At 41.9% G+C, this 20,408-nt stretch overlaps 4 protein-coding genes across 4 annotated transcripts; all 4 read left to right on the top strand.

Moving 5' to 3' along the window:
- Positions 1 to 958: 958 nt before the first annotated feature.
- Positions 959 to 2,019, top strand: LOC310691430 (olfactory receptor 6X1-like; the record flags this gene model as incomplete). Its single annotated transcript, XM_083471222.1, has 1 exon — positions 959 to 2,019. The coding sequence occupies one exon, from the start codon at positions 959 to 961 to the stop codon at positions 1,898 to 1,900; it is 942 nt and encodes a 313-aa protein (XP_083327348.1). The 3' UTR covers positions 1,901 to 2,019.
- Positions 2,020 to 6,119: 4,100 nt separating this feature from the next.
- LOC310692581 (olfactory receptor 6X1-like) lies at positions 6,120 to 7,070 on the top strand (the record flags this gene model as incomplete). Its single annotated transcript, XM_083473524.1, has 1 exon — positions 6,120 to 7,070. One exon carries the CDS (start codon positions 6,120 to 6,122, stop codon positions 7,068 to 7,070), a length of 951 nt encoding a protein of 316 aa, XP_083329650.1.
- A 3,960-nt stretch (positions 7,071 to 11,030) lies between these two features.
- On the top strand, positions 11,031 to 11,948 carry LOC310691443 (olfactory receptor 6X1-like; the record flags this gene model as incomplete). Its single annotated transcript, XM_083471235.1, has 1 exon — positions 11,031 to 11,948. The coding sequence occupies one exon, from the start codon at positions 11,031 to 11,033 to the stop codon at positions 11,946 to 11,948; it is 918 nt and encodes a 305-aa protein (XP_083327361.1).
- A 7,530-nt stretch (positions 11,949 to 19,478) lies between these two features.
- Positions 19,479 to 20,408, top strand: LOC310692582 (olfactory receptor 6X1-like; the record flags this gene model as incomplete). The annotated part of the gene is made up of 1 exon (XM_083473525.1): positions 19,479 to 20,408. The coding sequence occupies one exon, from the start codon at positions 19,479 to 19,481 to the stop codon at positions 20,406 to 20,408; it is 930 nt and encodes a 309-aa protein (XP_083329651.1).

Consider the following 20,408-nt stretch of genomic DNA (forward strand, 5'->3'; position numbering starts at 1 on the left):
TTAGTTGGTCTTTAAGGTGCTACTGGAAGGAATTTTTTTATTTTGCATAAGGTATCCATAAGCAACAAATTTGCTTAAAATGTTCTTAATTATTTGGTTAACAGTCTTTTTCTCTCTCTCTCTTTCTTTCTTTCTTTCTTTCTTTCTTTCTCTTCTATGTTTCCCTAGTCAAAAAGTCTGCTGTCTAAATATGAAAACAATAACATCTCAAGCTGCTGCATCTTTGAAAGTCCAATAAATCTACAATTTTGCTTGATATATACTGCTGGTACTTCCAAGGAAGCTTTCCTTCATGAGTTCATTTGTTCATTCTTTCCCTTCTTTCTAATGCTCCTTTCAAGATTTAATTAAAATGAATCACATTGAATCTATTTTAGAAGTTCTACTGCTATTTTGATCATCCTCAGTTTAAATGACTTTTAACTGGTGGTACATAGTTAGGTTATTTTTTTTAAATAATAATAATAAACTTCCACTACAGAAATGCCATTCCCACCCACCCACCACCCAACATCCCTAGGCAGTCTAATTCTATATAAGCTTGTTGCTTGTATCCATCTATCGCTGTGTTAGTAGCATCGAAGTGACCTCCATGGAGCACACGTTTAGGCAGTGTGTATGGAGGTCCTGGACTGCCCAGATGACAAGACCCCCTTCTCAGCCTCACTGATGTGGTCCAAAGGAAAGCAGAGTGATACGTTTGGCACCAGATGCCTGCACAAGTTGCCAGAAGATGATGTACAAGGTGCCACCCAACCATTTTAGGGACTCCACTCTGGGTTTGTGTGGTGTTTTCTCCTTAGTATTTTCTGCTCCTGAAGATATCCTGCAAGGCAAAGGGGGTTTAGGATCTGAGTTGTCCTTCTCCTAGATGGGAATTCGGGGTCCTTCTTATACATGGACATTTGGGATGTCCCCCAAGACACATCTGAGGATTATTTGATGGTAATTTCCAGTGATGAATACATCAACAGTGACTGAATTTATCCTTCTGGGGTTTCCTTTACTACCTGATCTTCACAGAATCTTCTTCGTTGTGGGTTTATTCATGTATATCATAGCCATCATTGGGAATGGCTGCATCCCCATCATTGTGGCCTTCATACCAAGGCTTCAGACACCAATGTACATCTTCTTGAGCAACCTTGCCTTTCTGGAGATGTGCTACACCACTACAGTTGTACCTAAGTTGCTGCAGGCCCTTTTAGAAACACGGACCACTATTTGCTTCTATTGTTGTATGGCCCAGAACTTCTTCCACTTCACGCTGGGAACTACGGAGCTTTTTATCATCACAGCCATGTCATTTGACCGCTATTTAGCCATATGCAAGCCACTTCGGTACCCGATGATTATGACCAACAATGTTTGTATTCAAATGTCCCTGGCCACCTGGTATGGGGGATTTATTATTATGATTTTTCAGCTACCCATCTTGTGGACGTTGCCGTTCTGCAGTTCTAATGTCATTGACCACTTCTACTGTGATTTTGGCCCCATGCTAAGCATAGCTTGTGCTGATACCACCCCCAGTCAGTTGCTGGAACTGTTGAGCTCCATCCTATTTATTCTCTCAACCTTCTCTTTAAACATTCTGTCTTATGTCTTTATTATCTCAACCATACTTCGCATACCCTCTGCTTTAGGGCGCAAGAAGGCATTCTCCACCTGTGTGTCTCATCTGATTGTGGTGTCTATTTTGTACGGTGCTCTCATCTTTGTGTATGTGAGGCCCAGCGTCCTGCACCCATCCCCAGGAACTAGGGTTGTAGCAGTCTTGAACACTATCCTCACCCCAATGTTGAATCCTTTCATATATACCATAAGGAACACAGAAGTGAAAGAGGCTGTCAGGAGTGCAATCCATAAAAAGAGGTGGACCCTGAAAGAAGGCATTTAAAATGCATTCCAAAGGGAAGAATTGGTGAAGTTCAGATTACTGATGGAATTATGCATATGAATTACTCCTCATTCCTATTTCTCTCATTAATCTCAATGAGAAGTGAGGTTCAAATCAAATACCTTTTTTGGCATCACAGTATAAAACATTTAAAATCACTGGGATAATTAAAAGGACAAGGGTGAAGCTGTTGAAGATCATAAGAAATATTTTTTTAAAAAAAAATGTCCAGTAGCACCTTAGAGAAGAAGAAGAGAAGAAGAGTTTGGATTTGATATCCCGCCTTTCACTCCCCTTCAGGAGTCTCAAAGCGGCTAACATTCTCCTTTCCCTTCCTCCCCCGCAACAAACACTCTGTTAGGTGAGTGGGGCTGAGAGACTTCAAAGAAGTGTGACTGGCCCAAGGTCACCCAGCAGCTGCATGTGGAGGAGCGGAGACGCGAACCCGGTTCCCCAGATTAGGAGACTACCGCTCTTAACCACTACACCACACTGGCTCTTAAGTTTGTTCTTGGTATAAGCTTTCGTGTGCATGCAAACTTCTTCAAGTATCTATATTGGCTGCCTCAGACCAACATGACTACCTACCTGAAGATCATAAGGTGACACTGTGATCGTGTGCACTTATACACTTATACATTCTGCTGCACCCTGTCTGTTCCCTGAAAGGATGGTTCGTTAGGAACCCTTTCAGGTAAAATTATGGCTAAAAAGGAAGCTACTAAAGCAGTGGTATCTTTGTCCCGATCTGCCAGGAAAAACCTCGTTTGGCTTCTTCTTGGAGTTATAGGCCGGAGCGCCAATATTTTGCTCAGCATCAGTTGGCGAGGTCTACTGTGTAGAGAGCAATCTAAGAGAATATGTTCCGCTGAATCAGGTACTTCTTGGTTGCAGGCACACCGACGGGCTTGATATGGAGTATGTGATAATCTGCCTTTGGTCACTGCAGAAGGGAAAGCAAGTGAGGTTTTTCCTCCTAGCTCTGCTAAAAATACAAACAAATCCTGAAAAGTATATGCGTTGTTACAAATATTTTTATATGAATGACATTATGTATACTGTATATTACACACACACACACTATAAAAACAGCACAAAAATTATATACAACAATGTCTATAGCTATATGAAAAAAATTAGGCATCAATATGTTTATTCAGTTATGAATAATAAATATAGCACAGCATATTATTTGTATTATGTGTGTAATGTATTGATTTTTGTGTATACCTTGCCATATAATTAGTCTTAAGGGGTGGGTGGGTATTTAAAAATGACAATGCAGAAGTATTTTGGGTGCAAGTGGACACTTGATATTAAGAGGTGGTCCAAGACAAGCAAAACTTGATAGAGTCGGAACCACCGAATGCCATGAGTAAATTCATTTTGAATAGATTTGCCTCCACTCTTATGCAAATTGAGAAAGAAGCAGACTAGTGGCTTATACACACCTCCTTTTGCTTTGCCACCTTCCCCCTGGGGAAACCCAATTTTTTTAGTGCTGAATCGGAACAAAGAACAATAGGGTTTTCTGCAGATTGCAGTTTGTTCTGGTATAGCACCAAAGAACAGATTTTTCCAGGGGAGAGCAATTGGGACAAAGGCAAAACTGTTCAGACCCATGCCTAGAAAGAGGCAAACTGCTTGTACAAGGCCCAACAAAAAAGAAGAGTAGATAAGCCCTAACATTAGAACTATTGTGGGAGAGGGAGGGAATAGGGAGACTAGAAACAGAACCCTATGGAAAGGAGGAAGGTGCCTTACACTAAGTCAGGCCATCTAGCTCACAACTGTCACAACTGGCAGCAGCTCTCCAGGGTTCAGAAAAGGGTCATCCTCCCAGCCCCAACTGGGTTAACCTAGAGTTTTGTGGGGAATCATTCTGAAAACTGGTGATGTGTACAGTGGTGCCCCGCAAGACGAATGCCTCGCAAGACGAAAAACTCGCTAGACTAAAGAGTTTTCAATTTTTTGAGTCGTTCCGCAAGACGAATTTCCCTATGGGCTTGCTTCGCAAGACGAAACATCTTGCGAGTTCTTGCGAGTTTGTTTCCTTTTTCTTAAAGCCACTAAGCCATTAATAGCCGCTAAGCTGCTAAGCCGTTAATAGCCACTAAGCCGCTAATAGCCTCTAAGCCGCTAAGCCGCTAATAGCCGTGCTTCGCAAGACAAAAAACCCGCAAGACGAAGAGACTCGCAGAACGGATTAATTTCGTCTTGCGAGGCACCACTGTAAAGAGATACCCCAGGGGAAAGGAGTAATAATAGGCTGCCAATGAGCATCACAGCTGAGAGCTTCCTTGATTGATAGGCAGGTTCGGTTGAGTGGAGGGGGGTGGTACCAGATGTATAGAGGGAAGGGAGAAAAACTTTATAAAAATATTAATAATGCAAGAGAGCAAGAATTCACAGAATGAATCACAGGTACCCTGATGCTGAAGAAAGGAGCATGAAGCTTTAACCAAGTGAATTAAAGCTGGAGCTTGGAATAATAATAATTATTATTATTATTATTATTATTATACCCAGCCCATCTGGCTGGGTTTCCCCAGCCACTCTGGGAGGCTTCCAACAAAATATTAAAGTACAATAATCTATTCAACATCAAAAGCTTCCCTAAACAGGGCTGCCTTCAGATATCTTCTAAAAGAGAGGAAAAAGCAACACACACAAACAAAAACACAACACACACACACAATAGAGCATATGTGTGGCAGGAGAACATAAAAGAGAAATTTGTACAAACCTAAGGGGGAAAAATATAAGAAAACGAAAAGAAAATGGCTCCTTCCATTTGCAGAAGGGCTCTGCTGAATAATAATCCAAAACATCTGAAGGACATCCATTTGGGGATCACTGTCCTAGAAGAAGGGTTGTTTACCTTTAATTAATTCTCATTGGAATTAATGTATAACTATACCAAGATTTCTGTGGGGAGAAGGGACTGGAGGAGAATGGAAGGGCAGAAATATCACACTATAGTGATATTAATGCCTATGGCCTTAAGCAATCAATAGGTTCTTGGGGGTGTAATATCCCATGAGAAATTCTTGGAAAGTGAACAAATAGGGCATTTGAAATATTGAATACAATAACGATCCCTCCAGAAGTCATGTTTATCAAGATGATTCTGCATCCAGCTAAGAGACAGAGCAGAATAGACACCAGATTTCTTTTGTAGTTGAATGTGATTGAACAAGCTTTTGACCTCTGGGATATTGTGGATTAAGGCAAAGCATCTTCACTGTGTTGTCATTTTCACTACAGAATTTTAGCAAAAGGTAAGACTATGTCCTTTTCAAGCAGGACGCTGGCTGCCAAGCATGCTGTCTGTCTTTTTTTAATGCCGTCCCTTTCTGTTCAGCTTTCTAGCAGGTGCTTTCCTTTCACATTGCTTTCTCCTTATTTATTTTCCTCTCCCATTTCTTGCTCCCTTTTCCATTTTTTTTCCATTTCCCCCCTTTCTTCCCCTTTTCTATCTTCTCCCCTCTTTCTACCTCCTCTCTCTTCCCCCCATTTTGTTGTGATCTTCTCATTTCCTTCCTTCCATTCTGATCAACAGCCTCAAATTCTTGTGGGTTTTGCCTCCATCCAAGCTGATATAGGCAGATTGCAAGGTATATGTGAGAGAGGAAGAGAGAGAGTAGGATATGCAGAAGAATAATATGCAAATTTTCTCTTAAGACCCACATAGTTCTATGAGGTTTACTCTAAACCAAAATTACAGTAGAAGGAAGGAAGGGGAGGAGGGCGGGGAGATAGATAAAGGGGTGAATTGAATTAGCAATCTTAAAGATGCAACAATACAGTAATGGGTTGGGGGTGACATTCAGGCTTTGCATTTCCACTGGCACTGTTTCCATCAGCTACCTCCCTAATATTACTTTTAAAGCAGTCATGAACAAATCTGATTGATTTAAATACTTTATTGTGGGCTGGGGCGTATTTTGGCCATTCCTAAATTTGATTATACATTAACTGAAAAGCTCCAGTTGATACAACAACATTTATCTTTCACTGTAAAAAAGATAGGACATCCTGATAAATAGATGTTCACTCCAAAATATCTGAATACGTATTTCTTTGTTTTTTCCTACACCCCCAGTTTCCATGCCAGTTGTTCTGAAGAAGGCTTTCTTGTGGATTTTAAAAATAGTGGATATCTTCAGAGCCATACTAGTGGATTATTTGGGCTGTGTGCATTTGTGTGTTTGCTAACATGGAGGTGATGAATGCATCGACAGTGACTGAATTTATTCTGCTGGGGATCCCTTTTCTGCATGAATTACATAGAGTGTTTTTTGTAATTGGTTTATTCATGTACATCATAGCCATTGTAGGCAATGGGTTCATCCTCATCATTGTAACCATTGAGCCAAGACTTCAAACCCCAATGTACATTTTCCTGTGCAATCTTGCATTTCTGGAAATCTGCTACACAACAACCGTTGTACCAAAAATGCTGCAAACGCTTTTGCAGAAAAAGACCGCCATTAGTTTTGCTTGCTGTATGGCCCAGGGATTTTTCCACTTCATCCTGGGTAGCACAGAGCTTTTCATCCTCACAGCTATGGCTTTTGACCGCTATTTGGCCATATGCAGGCCACTTCAGTACCCAGTGATTATGACAAAGCATGTTTGCATTCAGATGTCTTTTGCCACCTGGTATGTAGCATTCATAATTATGTTTCTTCAGTCCATCATTGTGTGGAGGCTGCCTTTCTGTGGGTCCAACATTGTTGACCATTTCTACTGTGATATTGGTCCCATCTTAAGCCTAGCCTGTACAGATACCCACTTGATTGAATCTCTGGGACTGTTGACCTCCATCCTGATTGTCATCATGACCTTGATCCTCACTGCAGTGTCTTACATCTTCATCATCTCCACCATCCTCCGCATACCTTCAGCCACAGGGCGTAAGAAGACGTTCTCCACTTGCACGTCTCACCTGATTGTAGTGTCCATGTTGTATGGAGCCCTTGTCTTCATGTATGTGAGACCCAATGTTCATTCCTCATCTCGTCTATCAAGGGTAGTGGCGGTACTGAACACTACCCTCATTCCAATGCTGAACCCTTTCATATACACAATCAGGAACACAGAGGTCAAAGAGGCAGTCCGGAGCGCAATCCACAAGAGAAGAGGATTTCTCAAGTGCGACTTTTAAAAATATATATTCCAAACTATGCACATTTATGGTGTGGTGATTGCAGATTTATGCTTGCTTTTTAATTTTGTGTCTATATAAAGCCTATTATTAATAAATCAACAAAATACAAGGTTGGTAGGCAACTTTCCTGATGTGAGATTTCATACCCTGAGACACAATTATGCAGAGCCATCATTTCAGGTTTCAGGTTTTGGGTGGATTGGGGCAAAGCTATTTCTATGTCCACTTACAAAATTCTCAGCAAGGCACTCTGAGCATATATTCAAGATTTGATTGTAACCCCCATCCCCCAAAAAAACTCACCTACCGTTTAATATCTGCTGTAGTTACTCTTTTGCACCTTGTAATAAGATTGGAGAGTTACAGTAGCAATACTCACTAGGTAGTCACTCTTCTTTAAAGCAAAGTTCTGTTTTTGACTCATTTATCTTGTGCAAAAATAAGACAATTTAATAGTACAATGCTACATATGTCAACTCAAAACTAAGAACCATTGTTTCCAATTTAACTTATTCTCATGCAAGTGTGTCTTAGGGGGAGTGAAGCAGTCCAAGACCCTTGAGCCAAACTGGGTAGCCTCCAAATTAGCCCAAGCTGAATTGAGCTATTCTACCAATCTTCAAAATGGCTTCTGAATGGAGTCTTCTGATTAGCACAGAATAGATAGTCATGTTCTCCAGTGGCCTCCTTATCCCTCCCATTTATGCTTAAAAAATTATTCCACCATACGTTTTTCCGAAGTGAAAGTCGCCAGCTGCCCTCAGTAACATCTGTCATTATTTTCAGCAGTGTGATTTTAGATAACAGAAGGAAGAATATCCTGACCAATGGAAGGAGCATTCACACCTAATTTGAGACCCAGCTGAGACAAAATAGAGGACTTACGGTGGTGTATCTCAGGCTGAGCTGAGGAACTTCAGTCAGTGTAGCCATGGCTGAGCTCAAACTCAACCAGAGACCAACCTCTGCTTATCCCAGTGAATCTTAGGGTGTAGTCCTATGGCACAATCTACCAAGATGAGCATCTTAGGATGCAGTGGCTCTCTGGCTCAGAAAGTTTATTCCCAGATCAGCTGCACTCAACCAGCATTCAGCTCCCAACCTTAGCTCAGCCCAAGATAAGCCATCACAACTTGTTCCTCCTTGCTCAGCCACACCTTTACTTCTCTGCAACCTGATGGTGTGGGGAAGTGCTTGTGGTCTGAGGAAGAAGGACAGCTTCTGGACCCAGGAGGTTCCCTAGTGCTGCTTTGAAGGACGACCAACTAACTTCCTCCCAACTAATGAACATTTGCATTTCTCACTAGGTTGATTTAAAAAAGAAACAACAAAAATCAACCACACACTGCAAGCTTATTTCCCATGGAGATGATTTCTGTAGAGCTTCCTCATACCCTGTCAGACCACCTTCCCATTGAGCTCAGTATTGCTTATTGACAGCAGCTATCCAGGGTTTCAGGCAAGGGTAGCCTTATCAGCCATATCATAAATGCTGATTTATGTATGCTTGTATCTGATTCTACTATGAAGTAGCTAATCATGCTTTGTCAATGGTTGCTGAAAAAGACTGCATATGGAAATTGGAATCAACATTCCCTCTGGCACTCGTGGACACCGTAACACCCAGAGACATCTTCCTTGTAACTCACTGATGCCTCTTGCCCCTCCTGTTATTTCCATTGCTGTTGATGCCTTTTTGTTTGTTGAGTGGGTATCCAATTATTAATTGGAGTTCCTAATTTTTTGTATGTTTAGGTATGGATGTGGGGACTTTATAGGTGTTTTTTTCTGTTGTGTGTGGGGGGAAACGATATTCCTGGAATCACTATTTTCTATTCTGTGAAAGGGATATTTTGTAGCACCCAAGACAGTTTCTTAGTTTTCCCAGTATGTCCCTGGGTCCCAAAAAGTTTGGGAATCCCTGCATATATTCATGTGCTACAAATCTCAAATGGGGAGGGATGTCAGGGCAAGTCTAGGACTGAACACACTTAAGATTCTTCCTTCAATCAGAAGCATGGCATTGCCAATGCAAAACAACAACAACAACAAAAACAAAAACCATCACAAATAATAAAACAACAATTTGCTTCTGCCCAAAGAATGGAGGATTGGCCATACTCCTTTGTGCCTCATTAGCTTGCAGTGAACCATTGTTGATTAGTAATTCATTATATTCCCTATTGTGGCTGAAGCCAAGCAGGCATTCATTTTGAATTTCTTTGGCAGTCTTCACAACATAGGTTGTGAGCCTTTATGCTAGCCATGAGGGCGTTTGTCATTCATAAAACTAAATGGAACCATTTCCTTTTTATATACTGCATGTCTGCTCCTGATTACACTGTGTGCAACCCTGGAAAACCTACACATTGACCTGGGTCGGAACTTACACTCACTTGGTGTTTTAATTATTATTAAAAAAACCAACCCAGTGAAGCAGTAGCTAATTGCGCTTTATCTTGTAACATTATAATCCCCTGGGTTAAGTAAAACATAGATTCAGCTTTAATTAGCTGAATTAATTTAATTAGCTGAAGTAATAACTATATTGCTTGATCAGTTACTTAAAACATTGCGAATCACTTGATGGGTTCTTCTTCTGAGGTCTTACACAAGTTTTCTTTGCCTTGGACATCTGAAAGATTCTTAAAGAAGAAGAAATGCTAAGTACAAAAAGGGATGTGAGTATTCTCTCCTGTTTTGTGGGTGATCCACATTAATTGTTGTCATTATATTAAGTGAAATGCGTTATATGGAACATGTGGCAGATTTAGGATGTTCTTCCTTTTAAACTTTATGTCTGACAGCTTGAGGGGGCTGAATATTCAGATAAATTTGGATTAAGTTTTAATGGTTTTAGATATTTAGCATTTCTTTAATTACATGTTTTCTTGTTTGCTACCCTGGGCTAATACTAATATTAACACTAATACTACTTGTAATAAGCCATGCAACCATACTGGTGCATCTAAAACCTTTTTCCAGGATCCAACCCAATAAAACTTCAGATATTTTCTCGTTCGGGGAATGTCATTTACCTTCACAAGATGACATGAAAAACTATCAGCTAGGATAGTTCATACAGTAGATTGCAAATGACTCCACCTAGCAAAAGGTTTCAGGCAAGTCATCTCCAAATATTGTCATATTTATTGCACTTCAATTTTCCCAAAATGTTTCATTCAATGTTTCCCAAAAGATACAACTCCCACACCCTCCCACCTCAATATACATAACTTCTCCATATTCCCAACAAGGTTTTCAACTCAAAGAATCCAAAATGCAGGTTATTTTTACTCTACTCACCATGGGCATTTTTAAATGGCAGGTAGGGTAGAATTCAACACACTATCACAAATGTTCAGTATGTGCAAGCATTAAAGTTTCCCAGATAAAATGACCCCTGCTCCTTTTGTGTGCTGTTCTGGGGGGGGGGTGTCCAAACTGTTCCCAGGGTCAGTTTCAGACTGAGGCATAGTGGGGAGGACTCATGAGGAGAGGGGAGGGGAAAACAACCTATTGTGCTGGGCTCCCACTCACAAAATTCATTGGATGAATCCCACCATTAATGTTTTGATGTCACCCTGCACATTTACTTCTTTTGAATATGACTGCCATAGATTCATCCATTGAAAGCTCAAAAACTGTACCCTGGAACAAACTTGGATTACTATTTAGTTGTTTTTTTCTTAATTATTTACATGTGTTTTATCTTGTATCTTATTCTGTCAACCTTCTGAGATCTTGTGATGAAAGGTGCTATATAAATTTAATAAATATGGATTGCTCCTGCTAAAATCTACTGAGCTTAATCATGTCAATGAACCCTGTGTCCATCTTCTTGCTCTCCCTTTGCATTCTTGTAGGAGTGCTTTTGTTAGTTTTAAAAGTTGCCTAATCCTTTTGCTCGTTCATTTGTTCATTCACACGTTTTTCTTCCTAAGACATGAGTCAAACATGGCAAATGACACATCAGTGCATGAGTTCGTTCTTCTGGGCTTCCCAACTCTTCGGCGGTGGCACCTGTCACTGTTTGTACTCATCCTTGTCATATACATTCTCACCTTGGCAGGGAACGGCCTCATCATCATCATCGTGAGAGTCAGCAAGCAGCTCCAGACCCCAATGTATTTCTTCCTGAGCAATCTTTCTTTCCTTGAGATCTGGTACACAACCACTGTCATCCCTAAAATGCTGGAGACCTTCTTAATAGCCAGGACCACTATCTGCCTCCATTGTTGCGTGGTACAGTCCTTCTTCCACTTCTTCCTTGGCATCACTGAATTTCTCATCCTCTCCATCATGTCCTTTGATAGATACATTGCCATATGCAAACCTTTACATTACACCACAATTATGACCAAAAACCTCTGCTTACTGTTGACACTGGGTTCCTGGTCACTTGGATTTGTAGTTATCTTCAGTCAGGCAGCTTTGATACTAAAATTGCCATTTTGTGCTGGCAACACAATTGACCATTACTACTGCGACGTTGGCCCCATTTTGAAATTGGCCTGTGCAGACACCAGCCTCATTGAATTCCTTGGTTTGTTGGGGACAGCCAGCATAATCCCAAGTTCCTTTCTCTTCACTGTGGTCTCCTACATCTACATCATCTCAACCATTTTGAGGATTCCTTCCAGCAAGGGACGACAGAAAGCCTTCTCCACTTGTGCTTCCCATCTCACGGTGGTCACCATATTTTATGGAGCTGTTCTCTTCATGTACTTGAAACCCACGGCACACTCCTCTGTCCACAGCAACAAAGTGGTCTCTGTTCTCAACACAGTATTAACCCCATTGCTGAACCCTTTCATATACACCATACGGAATAAAGAGGTGAAATCTGCCTTGTTGAAAGCTATAACAAAGTGAAGTGCCGCAGGGAGTAGCTGGTGGCAGTATTGTGATATATTTTCCAGCTGTGGTTCTGTATTTCCAGAATGATTTTAGTAGTGACATATTTTACTTCTGTTTCCTTGGTGTTTTCAGTGGGGATTGGACAGCTTTGCCTGCCCCTTGATATGGTCACAAGCACAAGATAAGACTGTATCTGCCTTCCTTGAAATGGGACTGACTTTGAAATGACTGTTCTACTCAACCATCCTTTTCAAGAGAAGAGATGATGGAAAAATTGAACTCTAGGACTTTCTGTATGGACTCTTTGCTTGAGATGACTGGTCTGAATCATGTGAATCATCTAGTAACCACACAATATACTTATGAGGGGTGGGGTGGCTGGTTATTGGGGAAATATGTGTATATTCTTGGTAAGAGAGTAGTCTCAGTACAGTGATACCTTGGTTCTCAAACACCTTGGTTCTCAAACAACTTGGAACCCCAACACTGCAAACCTGGAAGTAAGTGTTCCGGTTTGCGAACTTTTTTTGGAAGCTGAACATGCTCCATTTTGAGTGCCACACTTCCGTTTTGAGTGTTACGCTGAGGTCTGTCTGTTTTTGCTATTTATTTTGCGTTTTTGTTTTTGCAGCTTTTTTGTTTTGTTTTTGTGACTGTGCGGAACCCAGTTCAGCTACAGATTGATTGATTGATTGATTGATTGATTGATTGTGTGACTGCAGGACATTGTTTATTGTGTTAACGGAAAAATCTGAGGGCTCCCTTGGACAAAAACAAAGACACCAACCAGGATTACTTGGAGCAAAACAGCAGCCTGTAGGCTTGGCCTTTATTGAACTGTTGCAACAGGGTGCTCCCATCACTTGCAGGAGAGAGGAAGGACAAAGAAAAATGGTGTGCAAGACATTATAAAGACTTTTGAAATTGCCACCCTCTAGATCATGACCACCCCCAGAAACATCATACAAACATCACAGAAGGGGTGTAACCTAAGGCCACCCCTCAGATACATACATCACAGAAAGGAGGGGTTGGGGGAGGAGTTGTGGTGGTACCCTGAGTGTCCTGTCACCTGGCTGGTTCCCCCTTTCCCCCTCCCCATGAGTACTTTCCAGGTGACAGAGGGGAGATTGCAGTTTCCTGCCCCCAGAGGGAAGAGTTTGCAGTTTCCTGCCCCCAGAGGGAAGAGCTGATTATTGTCCTTTGTTCCAGTCCATGCTGAATCCACTCCCATATGCAAGTTCTTTGTGATCTTGATGGTCTTCTGTCTGGGACCATCAGGGTTGGCATAGCAACTGGGCAGGGCTCCTGTGGATGTGCTGGTATGGTAAAGGGATTATGGCTGTCCTGTATCAAACCTTCCCCATTTTGTAGTCCTTCCTTCTTGGAGTAAAATAAAAGTGGAACAGTGCAAATCCTATGTATGGTTGATTTTCTATGAATTTATAACAGAAGCGTAGCGTATGTAGTGTGTGAGTGTGTGTGAAGTTTGTAAAAACTGAATGATGGGGGGGGGGGTTCCTGCTACAATTGCTTTCCTTTTATGGATCAATGGTCTCGCAAGATAGCAAAATTCATGTTAAATTGCTTTTTATGAGTTGTTTTTTAAAGTCTGGAATGGATTAAGTTTGAGAACCAAGGTACCACTGTATTGCCGCTTCAGTAATGGAATGCTCTCCCTAGGAACACTGGCTCCAAACTTGCATTAGTGCAGATTACATGACATCTGTTGAAATTCCCTTCCCAAAAGAACTATCAAAGATGGAGAAGACTTGTCCCCTTTTCACCCTGCTGCCCACCCCACCCCACCCTTTGTTCATTCATGTTCACAGACTTGTACCTGGACACCAGGAATTGCAACTGAATGAAAATTTGTTGCGTGGCAAGTTCCCTCCCCCAATGAAATGAAGACACAGGACACATTAATTAAGGTTAATGGGCGTAAATGGCCACAACTTTATTGATTACAGAATTGAAGGTATTGGCCTTAGGCATTGGCTCCTATCACTACCCGGCATGGGAACCGGGAAGGGTTGAACACAAACCGTGGGTGTCCTGCTGAAGTACGCCAACTAGGACCCCCACGGGTGTCACCGCTCGTGGGCGTGCCGGCGGCCCTCACCTTACTAGGTTTCGGACAAGGCAAACGCCCCCGGAGTCCTCTACCGGACTACCCTTTTCTCGGGGGAAGGTGATGGCGTGTCCTTCCCCCCCCTCCATTTGCATAACAATAGACCCCTGCCAATGCCTAACCGCCAAAACCGCGAAAGTTGTGACGATTTGCTACGAGGTAGGCGAAAAAACCAAAAGGCTGAAAAGTCGCCAACTTGGAAAAATTCCTACCAGGCCCCTTGCGGCAACCAACCGAAGTCCATAGCAAGGTCAAGACTGCCTAACCTAAGGGTGGGTGGGCTGGGAAAAACTTCTCTGCTGCCGTGGAGTGAAGAGGGAGATCCCGGGGCGTGCCTGGCCTTAAATAGTCCAGGCCACGCCTCCCCGGCCCGCCGATTGGCGGACGGGGGGAAGACGGAGAGGCACGCCCCCGGGGATTCCCTGGCTCTCGCGGGGCTAAACTCCAGCCCCGCGGTTGTGGGAGGGGCCAGCCCGCAACACCCTCTCCTCCCGAGGCTCGGAAATGGCTTTCTAAAAACAGAAAAACTGTGTATGTTTCCATATTAAGCTGGTTTGCTAAATCACATGTATGGTGACTTACTATTTGCAGCTTTATCCCTTTTGTTTATGCACAGGAGGGTGATGCAAGCAGGATTTGTATATAGAGTAATGGAAATATTTTACTTATTTCATAAAATTTCCATGCTGTTTGATATTGTACTTTTTATAAGTTGGTGTTTGTTGGAAGGGCAGAGTTCACTTAAATAAATGAATATATTACCCCGGGCTCATAATCAAACCTCTCAACTTGGGGAGACCTAAAATAAATAGCAATAACCTTGCAATCTGCACTGAATTAAATTTTAGGGAGCTATCCTATGCAGAAAAGGTTGGTGAAAAGCAAACTGTTGTAAATTAAGCTGGTGTATAGTTGCATCAAATCCCAACCCTGTTCAGCCTCAAGGGTGGTGCTGCTGCTGCTCCACCCGACAAAGGTAGAACAAGCCTTTAAAATAAGGTTCAGTGCCAGGTTGCCAGGTCACATGATCAAGCTAAACAGGTTGGGATCCAGCCTAAGCCACCCACCACCCCTTTGGTCCTGTCTCTGCTACACCCCCAGAAACCCCTTTTGCAGAATTTATAAGTAGTCAGGGTGACAAGTTGTACCTGTGTATCTTCAACTGAACCTTCAACTGAACCTGGGTTGGGTAATTAAGACCAGCTCAAGCCAGCTGAGTCAAGAAGCAGCCAGCTAAGATGGGGATCTGCTGCAACCAAACCAGTTCTTACTATAGCCCCCAATGTCTTGTAAACAATTATGCACTAAGATGGAAATGTTTGCAATTCCTCTCCCTCTCTTTCTCCTCCTGGCAGCAATGAAGCAATACTTAATTGCAATTATATTGTGCCATTAAATCTCCTGGGCAAGTAAAATGGGTATTAGGCTCTAATTGCTTGAATTAATTGTATTGGTCTATCATTGGAAATGGATGGTTGGGTTCTTCTTCAGAGGTCTCACACAAGATTATTTTCGTTTGGATAGGTCATGCAATATAGTGATTAATATGGAATTCTCTTCTTAAACATGGAATTCTGTGACATTTGTCATCCCTGCAAATGATGATAAATATTGTTTTGAAACGAAAGAAATCATTAGGGTATGGCCACAGCTATGAGTAAATTCCCACGGGCATTACAACTTCCCACAAAGATTGTATGGGTACCTGAAACTTGTGAATGCACAGTAAAGCATCATGTGCATAGTGTTTTGGTCTGGAGCATTTATTTCTGGGTGTCTATCCATCAATTGTCACACATTATGTTGGCCATGTTATATTGGCCAAATGTCACTTGCCAGAAAACATTTCTCCCATAGATTTCCCCCAAAGATGTCTTAGGGACATCTACATGTCCACACAATGAAAGATGTCAGGATCCCCAAGGATGTGCTCCACAGGGAGCTGGCTTCAGGCACCAGGCCCATTGGCAGACCAACTCTGTGTTACAAAGATCTCTGCAAAAGTGACATGAAGGCTGACAACATCAACCCTGCCATGTGTGATCTTTTGCAGACAACCACAGTGCCTGGAGTCAGACAATCAGTGTCAGGAGTCCAGGATCCCAACTTGATAACACAGTAAGCGTAGGTAATTAAAAGGAGGATTTATTGCAGAAACAAACAGATAGCTCTGGACAGCTCTAACAAAGCCGCCAGCATTATCACTCAAGATGACCCTTCTGAAGACTTCTTCCGGTTCCTACAGAATATGTTGAACTGTCACCCCTTACGTCTCTTGTTTTGCTTCCTGTCTAGCAGCCTTCCCATTCGCTGACTCTTTGGACTTCTTTGATCAGCTTCATCCTCTTCCTGTTCCGCTAGGAGGTGGCTCATTCCTGCCAGTCATGTTGTGCATCCATAGCAGTGACCAGAGGAGGAATGACTGCTGGGAGAAGTGTAGAGAGAAGAAAACCTGCAGCAGCACAACCGGACACTTTCATCTGTCCCAGCTGCAATAAAACATGTCTCTCCCATAACACTCTCTACAGCCACAGCAGGCGCTGTAACCTTCCAGCAACTTGGCCTCACCCCTAAAGGCTCACTCCTCCATTGTCTCTTGAAACAGACAGATGCCAGCTACAAACTATTATGGAAATAATCTTACAGGTGTTAAATTAGTCGCTCATGGAATTACCCTGAAGTTTCATCTCATCTTTTTTTAAAAAAGAAAACTTACTCAACATTAATTAGTTTTCTTAATTGGCTTGAGAAGATGTGGGAAGTCTCATTCTCTTGTGAGACAAAGAAGATACAAAATATGGGAGGGGAGAGAATATGCTCACACAGTCTTAAGGAAGAGAATTGAGATCTTGGCCGTTTCTTGTGGATATTGCTTCCTGACTACATGTGAAGGTTCACGAGGGTATTGGGGGAATGTGTCTTTATAAACTGTGGATATATGAATGTCTTTGACTTGATTCTCAGTAAAGCGGCACCTGGGTTGTGCCTTTTTAGAATGCACTTTTGTCAGAAGGGTGGTGCTGTGGTCTAAACCACTGAGCCTCTTGGGCTTGCCAATCTGAATGTTGGTGGTTCAAATCCCTGTGACGGAGTGAGTTCCCGTTGCTCTGTCCCATCTCCTGTCAGCCTAGCAGTTCAAAAGCACACTAGTGCAAATAGATAAATAGGTTCCGCTGTGACGGCATTTCTGTGCAGTCTGGCTTCCATCATTGGCTTCCGTCAAGGTGTTCCATTGTGCAAGTAGCAGTTTAGTTATGCTGGGCTCATGACCTGGAATACTGGCTCCCTCGGCCTGAAAGCAAGATGAGCACCACAACCCCAGAGTCACCTTTGACTGGACTTAACCATCTTGAGGTCCTTTACCTTTACTCTCTCTTCTTTTTACCTTTGTCTGTATGCTTCTGAGGTGTTTTGTGAATGAATAGTCCTGTGTTTAATAATTTCATTCGAATGTCATGGGGACAATTCTCTCAGCTCACCTTCACTTTAAGTGAATTATCTACATGCAGCTGACTGATGGATCAATTTTAAAGGTGGTCCATTATGTCCCCACATACACAGCCCTCAAGGCTGCGGTGACCCCCTCTAAGCTGTTACAGAGATGGTTTCAGGTAGGTAAGAGAGAGAAAGAGGGTGTCTGCTAATAGGAAACTGCCTTGTACTGACTCCAAGCTCTTCACTGACTAGCAGTGGCTCTCCAGGATTTCAGACAGGGGACAGCTCTACTGAAAAGTGCTTGGGATTGGACTTTAGACTTACTGCATGTAAAGAGATGCTCCACCACTGAGGTACAGTGGTACCTCGGGTTACATACGCTTCAGGTTACATATGCTTCAGGTTACAAACTCTGCTAACCCAGAAATAGTACCTCGGGTTAAGAACTTTGCTTCAGGATAAGAACTTTGCTTCCTGCGCGGCGGCAGCAGGAGACCCCATTAACTAAAGTGGTGCTTTACGTTAAGAACAGTTTCAGGTTAAGAAGAGACCTCCGGAACGAATTAAGTACATAAACCCGAGGTACCACTGCATAGCCACTTCCTGGTGAAATGTGATAGGTCATTCTGGATTTTCCAGTTCATGCAAAATAGTCCTTTCATTTGCAAAGATGAGGAGACAGTTCATTTTTCAAGGGAAGTCTCTTACGAAATTTGATTTTCTTTTCTATTGTCTACTGTTATTGTTCACAGTAGGGCTTGAAGGATTTTTCAATTTCAGCACTGAGGGTAGGGATGGATTCCTCCTCTCTCATTCCCCCCCCCCAATCTGAAATTCAGTTCTTAACACTTCTGCAGAAATTTGTGGGTTAAAACTGCCATGAAAGATTGTCACTTTTCATCCCAGTTTCACCTATTCATCGCATTCTTGCATGCAGTTCTCACTAACACGCTATTTTAAAAGTAGTCGTAGTATAACACACTTTTGTTCCTAATGTTGGATGGTATGAGCTGTTAAAGATGTTTCTATTACTGCTCTCTCTCCACCCTCAAATAGAAATTTAATACCTGGACTTTAGAGTTCCTTAGGAAGAGGGATTGTGAGTTCAACCACTCTAAGCGCTATAGCTTTGTGAGGGGCATCGGGGTCTTCTAACAACTCCCAGAACTCTTAAAAAACCAAGAACCCTACAATTCAAAGGATTGGTTTTGCTTCTTTAACTGTGTGGTGCAAATGAGATCTGGGTTTCACTGATGAATTACCTCATTCAGGACGAGGGAGACCCCCTTCCCCACCGACCCCCTGCCCCCCCCAAAAAAACAGTACTTCTGTCTTGTCGTGATTTAACCTGAATCTGTCAACTGCCATCCATCCTCCAATAAGAATTAGAAGAATATTTGCTTGCATTTTTCCTTTTTTGCCTTTTTTGCTAATTTTTATAAGCTCTTCTTTTTCCTTTATTAATAGATTTAAAATAAGTGGATTAATGATACCTGTTTATATGGTCATGATTATTTAACAATATATTAGTTTTCTGATTAGATCGGGACTGCTATAATGCTGTGATTGAATGACACTATTATACCAATGTGATTTAATGATGATACTGAAGCATAATTTTGAAGTAGTAGTAGTAGTAGTGGTAATAATAATAATAATAATAATAATAATAATAATAATAATAATAAATGGTTGCTTTAATGTCAACTGAATTCCGTTTGTTAATTATATATTGCAGGACAAAGTATTTACTATTACTTGAAAGATCTGGAAGTTTTACAAATCCAGTCGATATGCTTCTGTTCAGACAATACTGTGAATTTTGCAGAATTTTCTTTCTGGGGAGAATATAAAATACATCCCCCTTAACCAGGGTCGTTTGCCCTTTTTATATCAACTATTCCCATGAATAGTTAAATATAATACTGTTCCCATATATTATTGCTATGCTTTCAGGAAAGAAGGAAGGAGCGGTGGAGATGGCTAATGCAACATTTGTCACTGAGTTTATTCTTCTAGGATTTCGAGAAATTCAAGAAATGAACATGGCATTTTACACCATTCTCCTACTGATGTATCTTCTCTCCTTAACGGGACACAGCTTAATCATCTTAGTTGTTTGCATGGAGTCCATGCTCCATACTCCAATGTACTTCTTCCTCGTCAACTTCTCCACAGCTGAGATCTGCTCCACTACAGCAGAGATCCCAAAGATGCTGGTCAATGCCTTCTCGGGCAAAACCAACATTTCCTTTGCATGTTGCATGTTACAAGGTTTTGTTGTCTTCACAATGGGGTCTGTTGAATTCATCACTCTTACCCTCATGTCTTTTGACCGCTATGTAGCCATTTGCAAACCTTTGCTCTATAAAACCATTATGACCAACAACCTCTGCCTCTTCCTGACTTTGTTGGCTTGGGTTAGTGGATTTGTTATCATTTTCCCTCAATCAGCTGTAGTTTGGACTTTCCCATATTGTGGACAAAATGTCATTGATCATTATTTCTGTGATGTTGGGCCTGTTTTGAAATTGGCCTGTGCTGATACAACTTTGATGGAGCTGATAGGTCTCATTTATGGTGCTATTTTCATGTGGGGTTCCTTGGGTATCTCATTAATTTCTTATACATACATCATAGTCACCATCATTCGGATGTCTTCTGCCACAGGCCGATCCAAGGCGTTCTTCACATGTGCCTCTCATCTAACTGTTGTTATCATCTTCTACATGGCAGATATGTTTATGTACCTGAGACCTACAACCCAAGGTGACACCCAAGTCAACAAAGTGGTATCTCTTGTGCGCACAAGTCTCATTCCCATGTTGAATCCTTTCATCTACACAATCCGGAACAAAGACTTCAAAGAAGCCCTAAGGAAATCTGTGAGAAGGAAAATGGTGTTATAG

This window comes from Podarcis liolepis (genome assembly GCF_965112155.1).
Source record: "Podarcis liolepis genome assembly, chromosome: 13".
Classification (NCBI taxonomy): domain Eukaryota; kingdom Metazoa; phylum Chordata; class Lepidosauria; order Squamata; family Lacertidae; genus Podarcis; species Podarcis liolepis.